This window comes from Oncorhynchus nerka, linkage group LG27, assembly GCF_034236695.1.
Source record: "Oncorhynchus nerka isolate Pitt River linkage group LG27, Oner_Uvic_2.0, whole genome shotgun sequence".
In the NCBI taxonomy this organism is placed as follows: domain Eukaryota; kingdom Metazoa; phylum Chordata; class Actinopteri; order Salmoniformes; family Salmonidae; genus Oncorhynchus; species Oncorhynchus nerka.
The window spans coordinates 99,986,360-99,995,969 of NC_088422.1; the positions used below are offsets into that span (position 1 = coordinate 99,986,360).

A 9,610-nucleotide genomic window follows, 5' to 3' on the forward strand; every position below is an offset into this window, starting at 1 on the left:
AGCGTGTCTATATTTATAACTCATGTCCCTGGTTAACCTGGTTAACCCACCAGCGTGTCTATATCTATACCTCATGTCCCTGGTTAACCTGGTTAACCCACCAGCGTGTCTATATCTATACCTCATGTCCCTAGTTAACCCACCAGTGTGTCTATATCTATAACTCATGTCCCTGGTTAACCCACCAGCTTGTCTATATCTATAACTCATGTCCCAGGCTAACCTGGTTAACCCACCAGCTTGTCTATATCTATAACTCATGTCCCTAGTTAACCCACCAGCGTGTCTATATCTATACCTCATGTCCCTGGTTAACCTGGTTAACCCACCAGCGTGTCTATATTTATACCTCATGTCCCTAGTTAACCCACCAGCGTATCTATATCTATACCTCATGTCCCAGGTTAACCTGGTTAACCCACCAGCGTGTCTATATCTATACCTCATGTCCCTGGTTAACCTGGTTAACCCACCAGCGTGTCTATATCTATAACTCATGTCCCAGGTTAACCCACCAGTGTGTCTATATCTATACCTCATGTCCCTAGTTAACCTGGTTAACCCACCAGCGTGCCTATATCTATACCTCATGTCCCTAGTTAACCCACCAGCGTGTCTATATCTATAACTCATGTCCCTGGTTAACCTGGTTAACCCACCAGCGTGTCTATATCTATAACTCATGTCCCTAGTTAACCCACCAGCGTGTCTATATCTATAACTCATGTCCCTGGTTAACCTGGTTAACCCACCAGCGTGTCTATATCTATAACTCATGTCCCTGGTTAACCTAGTTAACCCACCAGCGTGTCTATATTTATAACTCATGTCCCTGGTTAACCTGGTTAACCCACCAGTGTGTCTATATTTATAACTCATGTCCCTGGTTAACCTGGTTAACCCACCAGTGTGTCTATATTTATAACTCATGTCCCTGGTTAACCTGGTTAACCCACCAGTGTGTCTATATTTATAACTCATGTCCCTGGTTAACCTGGTTAACCCACCAGCGTGTCTATATCTATACCTCATGTCCCTAGTTAACCCACCAGCGTGTCTATATCTATAACTCATGTCCCTGGTTAACCTGGTTAACCCACCAGCGTGTCTATATCTATAACTCATGTCCCTAGTTAACCTGGTTAACCCACCAGCGTGTCTATATTTATAACTCATGTCCCTAGTTAACCCACCAGCGTGTCTATATCTATACCTCATGTCCCTGGTTAACCTGGTTAACCCACCAGCGTGTCTATATTTATACCTCATGTCCCTAGTTAACCCACCAGCGTATCTATATCTATACCTCATGTCCCAGGTTAACCTGGTTAACCCACCAGCGTGTCTATATCTATACCTCATGTCCCTGGTTAACCTGGTTAACCCACCAGCGTGTCTATATCTATAACTCATGTCCCAGGTTAACCCACCAGTGTGTCTATATCTATACCTCATGTCCCTAGTTAACCTGGTTAACCCACCAGCGTGCCTATATCTATACCTCATGTCCCTAGTTAACCCACCAGCGTGTCTATATCTATAACTCATGTCCCTGGTTAACCTGGTTAACCCACCAGCGTGTCTATATCTATAACTCATGTCCCTAGTTAACCCACCAGCGTGTCTATATCTATAACTCATGTCCCTGGTTAACCTGGTTAACCCACCAGCGTGTCTATATCTATAACTCATGTCCCTGGTTAACCTAGTTAACCCACCAGCGTGTCTATATTTATAACTCATGTCCCTGGTTAACCTGGTTAACCCACCAGTGTGTCTATATTTATAACTCATGTCCCTGGTTAACCCACCAGTGTGTCTATATTTATAACTCATGTCCCTGGTTAACCTGGTTAACCCACCAGTGTGTCTATATTTATAACTCATGTCCCTGGTTAACCTGGTTAACCCACCAGGTTGTCTACATCTATACCTCATGTCCCTAGTTAACCTGGTTAACCCACCAGCGTGTCTATATCTATAAATCATGTCCTTAGTTAACCCACCAGCGTGTCTATATATATAACTCATGTCCCTGGTTAACCCACCAGCGTGTCTATATCTATACCACATGTCACTAGTTAACCTGGTTAACCCACCAGCGTGTCTATATCTATACCTCATGTCCCTAGTTAACCTGGTTAACCCACCAGCGTGTCTATATCTATACCTCATGTCCCTAGTTAACCCACCAGCGTGTCTATATCTATAACTCATGTCCCTGGTTAACCTGGTTAACCCACCAGCGTGTCTATATCTATAACTCATGTCCCTAGTTAACCTGGTTAACCCACCAGCGTGTCTATATTTATAACTCATGTCCCTAGTTAACCCACCAGCGTGTCTATATCTATAACTCATGTCCCTGGTTAACCCGGTTAACCCACCAGCGTGTCTATATCTATACCTCATGTCCCTGGTTAACCTGGTTAACCCACCAGCTTGTCTATATCTATAACTCATGTCCCTAGTTAACCCACCAGCGTGTCTATATCTATACCTCATGTCCCTAGTTAACCTGGTTAACCCACCAGCGTGTCTATATCTATACCTCATGTCCCTGGTTAACCTGGTTAACCCACCAGCGTGTCTATATCTATACCTCATGTCCCTGGTTAACCTAGTTAACCCACCAGCGTGTCTATATCTATAACTCATCTCCCTAGTTAACCCACCAGCGTGTCTATATCTATAACTCATGTCCCAGGCTAACCTGTTAAAACCTAGCCTCCAGTATATTTGTGCTGTATGGTCAGTGTCTGACAACATCAGTGGCTGAAAGCAGTGTTTTATCTATTTAACTTGGGGAAATATCGTTTTCTAAATGTGCCATTCCACTGAGTGCTTAGATTTCCGACCTGGACTGAGGCACGGTCTTATCGACGAAGAGGAAGATGGCCTTCTCCGAGGGCAGCTGGATGCGCTTCCTGATGATCCACATGAACTGGGCCACCGTGATGTCAGAGGGGACCAAATACTTCCTCTTGTCGATGTCCACAATCTGAGACCCAGACACCTTCTCCACGATCACCTACAAAACAGACAACACAGAGTCATGTCATATTGGATGTTTGTAAGTGTTCACATAAATTGCCCTCCTTGAACAATAAAGATTTACTGAATTGAAAGATATGACAGCGTTGGGATGTGCATCTTTCCCTTTCAAGACGATTCGATACACATCTAGATACAGGGACTCCAACGTCATAGAGGAACCATATGTATCTAGATACAGGGACTTCAACACCATAGAGGAACCATATGTATCTAGATACAGGGACTTCAACACCATAGAGGAACCATATGTATCTAGATACAGGGACTCCAACACCATAAAGGAACCATATGTATCTAGATACAGGGACTCCAACACCATAGAGGAACCATATGTATCTAGATACAGGGACTCCAACACCATAGAGGAACCATATGTATCTAGATACAGGGACTCCAACACCATAGAGGAACCATATGTATCTAGATACAGGGACTCCAACATCATAGAGGAACCATATGTATCTAGATACAGGGACTCCAACACCATAGAGGAACCATATGTATCTAGATACAGGGACTCCAACACCATAGATGAACCATATGTATCTAGATACAGGGACTCCAACACCATAGATGAACCATATGTATCTAGAGACAGGGACTCCAACACCATAGAGGAACCATATGTATCTAGTATCTAGATACAGGGACTCCAACACCATAAAGGAACCATATGTATCTAGATACAGGGACTCCAACACCATAGAGGAACCATATGTATCTAGATACAGGGACTACAGGGACCATATGTATCTAGATACAACACCATAGAGGAACCATATGTATCTAGATACAGGGACTCCAACACCATAGAGGAACCATATGTATCTAGATACAGGGACTTCAACACCATAGAGGAACCATATGTATCTAGATACAGGGACTCCAACACCATAGAGGAACCATATGTATCTAGATACAGGGACTCCAACACCATAAAGGAACCATATGTATCTAGATACAGGGACTCCAACACCATAGAGGAACCATATGTATCTAGATACAGGGACTCCAACACCATAGAGGAACCATATGTATCTAGATACAGGGACTCCAACACCATAGATGAACCATATGTATCTAGATACAGGGACTCCAACACCATAGATGAACCATATGTATCTAGAGACAGGGACTCCAACACCATAGAGGAACCATATGTATCTAGATACAGGGACTCCAACACCATAAAGGAACCATATGTATCTAGATACAGGGACTCCAACACCATAGAGGAACCATATGTATCTAGATACAGGGACTCCAACACCATAGAGGAACCATATGTATCTAGATACAGGGACTCCAAGAACGTATGTTGTCGAAAAATATATATTTTTAAATAAATTAAAGCTGAAATGGCTTGAGTCGATAAGTATTCAACCCCTTTACTGGCTAGTCTAAATAAGGTTCAGGAGGAACAATGGGCTTAACAAGTCACATAATAAGTTGCATGGACTCTCTGTGTGCAATAATAGTGTTTAACATGATTTTTTAATGACTACCTCATCTCTGTACCCCACACATACAGATAATTGTAAGGTCCCTCAGTAGAGCAGTGAATTTGAAACACATGTTTTCCAATACCTAACAAAGAAGGGCACCTATTGGTAGATGAGTGTAATTTAAAAAAATAAAATCAGACTATTGAATATCCCTTTGAGCATGGTGAAGTTATTAATAACAGTTTAGGTGGTGTATAAATACACCCATTCACTACAAAGATACAGACGTCCTTCCTAACGCAGAAATACATTTCCCAGGGATTTCAACACGAGGCCAATAGGGACTTTAAAACAGCTACGGAGTTTAATGGCTGTGATAGGAGAAAACTGAGGATGGGATCAACAACATTGTAGTTACTCCACAATACTAACCTAACTGACAGAGTTTAATGGCTGTGATAGGAGAAAACTGAGGATGGGATCAACAACATTGTAGTTACTCTACAATACTAACCTAACTGACAGAGTTTAATGGCTGTGATAGGAGAAAACTGAGGATGGGATCAACAACATTGTAGTTACTCTACAATACTAACCTAACTGACAGAGTTTAATGGCTGTGATAGGAGAAAACTGAGGATGGGATCAACAACATTGTAGTTACTCTACAATACTAACCTAACTGACAGAGTTTAATGGCTGTGATAGGAGAAAACTGAGGATGGGATCAACAACATTGTAGTTACTCTACAATACTAACCTAACTGACAGAGTTTAATGGCTGTGATAGGAGAAAACTGAGGATGGGATCAACAACATTGTAGTTACTCCACAATACTAACCTAACTGACAGAGTTTAATGGCTGTGATAGGAGAAAACTGAGGATGGGATCAACAACATTGTAGTTACTCCACAATACTAACCTAACTGACAGAGTTTAATGGCTGTGATAGGAGAAAACTGAGGATGGGATCAACAACATTGTAGTTACTCCACAATACTAACCTAACTGACAGAATGAAAAGAAGGAAGTCTGTACAGAATAAAACATATTCCAAAACATGCATCCTGTTTGTAATAAGGTGCTAAACTAATACTGCAAAACCTGTGCCAAAGCCACTTACTTTTTGTCCTGATTACAAATTGTTATGTTTGGAGCGAATCCAACACAACACCCTACTGAGTACCACTCTCCATATTTACAAGCATAGTGGTGGCTGCATCATGTTTGCTTGTCATCTTTAAGGACTAGGGAGTTATTCAGGATAAAAAGAAACAGATGGAGCTAAGCACAGGCAAAATCTTTGAGGAAAACCTGGTTCAGTCTGCTTACCACTAGACACTGGGAGATGAATTCACTATTCAGCATGATAATAACCTAAAACACAAGGCCAAATCTACACTGGGGGGTTGCTTTCCACTAGACACTAGTCTGCTTTCCACTAGACACTGGGGGGGGGGGGGGGTTGCTTACCAGGAGGAGAGTGAACGTGAGTAGTTGAATTACAGTTTTGACTAAATCATCTTGAAAATCTATGGCAAAAAAAAAATGGTTGTCTAGCGATGATCAACAACCAATTTGACAGAGCTTGAAGAATTTTGAAAGAATAAAAATGGGCAAATATTGTACAATCCAGGTGTGCAAAGATCTCAGAGACTTACCCAGAAAGATACACAGCTGTAATCACTGCCAGACGTGCTTCTAACATGTGTTGAATCAGGGGTGGCAATACTTAAGGGGGGGAAACACTATTAAATCCATATAGTACTTATAAGTATTCATACTTATAAGTACTATATGGGGAAAACAAATATTTAATCCATTTTAGAATAAGGCTGTGACGTAACAAAACATGTAAACAGTCCAGGGGTCTGAATACTTTCCCAATGCTCTGTATATCTTTATTTCCTTAAAAAAATACACTGGTTTTCACTTTGTCATTATGGGGTACGGTGTGTAGATGGGTGAGATTTAAAAAAAATATATTCTTTCCATTTTGAATTCAGGCTGTAACAGGAAACTGTGGAATAAGTCAAGGGGTATGAATACTTTCTGAAGGCTCTTGACACGAATGATGAGCTGCATTTTCAGAAGATAGAAATAATATAATATGATGCAAAAAAAATAGTTAATTAATGTGAACCGGCGATTCCTAATGTTTTCTGACCGATGCTATGCTACGGTTTGGGGTCCACTTGTGTCACGACTTCCTCAAAAGTCGGTCCCTCTCCTTGTTTCGGGCGGCGTTTGACGTCGCTGGCCTTCTAGCCTCCGCCGATCCACTTTTCTCATTTTCCATTTGTTTTGTCTTTGTCTTATCACACCTGGCTTCACTCAACCAATCACCTGTTTATTATTTAACCCTCTGTTCCCCCATGTTGTGTTTGTGAGTGATTGTTTATTGTAATTCGGTCCGTGTTTGTGGGCTCGTGACCCCCATGTTGTGTTTGTGAGTGATTGTTTGTTGTAATTCGGTCCGTCTTTGTGGGCTCGTGACCCCCATGTTGTGTTTGTGAGTGATTGTTTATTGTAATTCGGTCCGTCTTTGTGGGCTCGTGACCCCCATGTTGTGTTTGTGAGTGATTGTTTATTGTAATTCGGTCCGTCTTTGTGGGCTCGTGATGTTACTTTGTATGTTTGTCTTTTTTGAGTAAAGTACTTTGGTTACTCATATCTGCTGTCCTGCGCCTGACTCGCTACACCAGCTACACACGGGACCTTTACAACTTGCATCTTAAACATTTGAATTGGGGACCGATGTGCATCGGTGAATCATTACAGCCTGATAAGACAGGCATAAAAAAATTCACTGTTACATGGTAATAAATATGTTATAACGATGAGTGAAACACTTTTATAAAGTTATTTTAACAAAAAAATCCCACTGTACCTAATATCATTAATAACCATTAGACATAGGAGTTAGCATAGCAGGGCTCAGGGCTAAATGGACATTCCTTCGGTCCCTACAGAGTTAGGTCAATCATTTTCTGTACCTTACCTGAAATAATATGCCTCTAGGGCAAAACAAACTGATTGAGGAGTCTTTTTACTGAAGAATGTGCTTCGTTTCTATTATAGTGTTTTCATATATATCTGTTTTGCATTTCATATTGATGTGTTTATTTTCCATCTGTAAAATAGACATTGGTCTCAGCAAGACTCCATGTCAAAAATAAAAAGGTACAACAATACACCCAACACCCAGTGAAAACCCGTCTCACTCACCGGAACCCTATCTGGGTACTTGCTGCGTATTTTGGCCGACTCTATACACCGATGTTCTGTTGAGAAGAAGAGATGGATTGAGAGATGTTGTGAAGGGTGTTACACTGTCATCGGTACAGTAATACAACATGTTTCAAACCCTCCTAGTTCCCGGGAGGGTAGGCGTTTTGCTCCAGCCTTTACTCTAAACCAGCCGATTCAGCTAATCAAGAACCTTAAGAGCCACTTAGATTAGTAGAATAGGCCGGTGGGTTGCCCCCCTGACCTACTCAGTTCACCAAAGAGCAGGGTTCCCAAAATGCCCCCCCTATTCCCTGTGTAGTGCACTACTTTTAACCAAGGCTCTGGTCAAAAGTAGTGCACTATATAGGGAATAGGGTTCCATTTGGAACTCACTCTCTTGGGTGGCTGTGACAGGAGGATCAACATTTGACGAGAGGTCACATGACGTTGCCTGACCGAGATCCACAGGCATCAGCAGCAGCTGTTGGACACCAGATGCACTCTGGGTAATCACTAGCAAAAGCTGCCAATTCACTGGGCTAAATATGTCAATATTTCCCCTAGGCTACTTCTCTATGTGTCAATCTAACACATAAGCCATACAGGTGTGGCCTATATCCAAATTATGTAACAAAAGGGAAAAGAAAACTCTGGAATATACTTTTGTTAAAATATATAAATAATTTTTGCCATGTTATGTAAGAATATTTCAGCCATATATCGTTATATCATTATATCACAATAATAACCTAATGTTCAGGGGATATGACATGCGCCAGGAGCAAAGAAGGATTGAGACAACATTTTGACAACTGTTTGTTAGAACAGAATAGGCCTAGTTCTATTTGACATGATATATTTACTTTCAATATCACTATCATATCAGTTGTCATGTCAATAGGAACGACAAGTCCGGAATCGAGGTGGTTCAAAATTAAAACGCATAGCACATTTAACCAATAAAACAACCAATCCATTAGCAATATTTGACTAATGTCTTTTAAACAAGACATTAAGTGACGTCGACATACAATTTCGATTAACTTCGTAGCCAATTTTGTAGCCAAAGGACTCAACAACATCTGAGCGGCTAGGCCACTACAGTCAGCCAATGTTAGTGCAGAAAAGTAGCCAATCATAATCAGTAAATTACATTAAAAAAATAAGAATACAGAGGAGATACACATTTGTTCCTATTTTGACAATTTTGTTATTTGCCTGTTATGAAACAAGTAACCCCCTTTACCCAGGGAATGATCCTCTTTGAACATCCATTTCATGGTGGCTGATTCCGGGAGAGTTTGCTCGATGCGCAGTAAAATCGTAGAGGGTTGGTGAGGAATCAGACAGTGACAAAAAAAAAGAAATATTGCTATTGCTGTATTCCTAAAACTCAAAACAATGTAAAAACGTTGAGCAAGAACGTCAACAATGTAGCAAAACAAGTCTCAGTCGGCCTCAGCGCTTCCCAGGCGATGCCGTCACTATGGGACTGTACCATCGCATCGCAGGGGACGGGGGCTGATTCGAGTGGGTGCGGTTCAGAGACACACATGCTGCGCAGATTATCAGATCTTTACAACGCCTCGGTGTTTAAAGTTTGCGTGTTTAACGTCCAATCACCAATCCACACGATAAAGACGTAGCTAACAGTCTGCTATAACCTAGAGCAGGTATGTGCAGATTTTGTATCTCTGGAACATATCTAGGATCTCAGTCTACTTTCGTTCTTTTTTTTTTAAAGGTACTTGCTGTTCTGGATCATTCCAACTCGACTTTACCCCTTTGAATTTACATTTAAAATGGTTAATGTTAGGGTAAGGGCTCTGGTTAAGTTTTAGGGTAAGGGTTAGGATTTAGGTTATGGACGTCCCA

At 41.3% G+C, this 9,610-nt stretch overlaps 1 protein-coding gene across 1 annotated transcript; it reads right to left on the reverse strand.

Moving 5' to 3' along the window:
• Positions 1-2,601: 2,601 nt before the first annotated feature.
• On the reverse strand, positions 2,602-9,235 carry LOC115125891 (gamma-aminobutyric acid receptor-associated protein-like 2). The gene is made up of 3 exons (XM_065012452.1): positions 8,982-9,235; positions 7,733-7,788; positions 2,602-3,031 (listed from the first exon to the last, which is right to left on the reverse strand). Exons 1-3 carry the CDS (start codon positions 9,013-9,015, stop codon positions 2,846-2,848), a joined length of 276 nt encoding a protein of 91 aa, XP_064868524.1. The 5' UTR covers positions 9,016-9,235; the 3' UTR covers positions 2,602-2,845.
• Positions 9,236-9,610: the final 375 nt, after the last annotated feature.

What these genes read in the sequence shown, in the direction of transcription:
- LOC115125891 (XM_065012452.1), bottom strand. Translation starts at nt 9,015, where the DNA reads ATGAAATGGATGTTCAAAGAGGATCATTCCCTGG. An exon ending in CAAAGAGGATCATTCCCTGG is followed by an intron (nt 7,789 to 8,981) that starts GTAAAGGGGGTT and finishes TCTTCTCAACAG; the next exon opens with AACATCGGTGTATAGAGTCG. An exon ending in AGTACCCAGATAGGGTTCCG is followed by an intron (nt 3,032 to 7,732) that starts GTGAGTGAGACG and finishes TCTGTTTTGTAG; the next exon opens with GTGATCGTGGAGAAGGTGTC.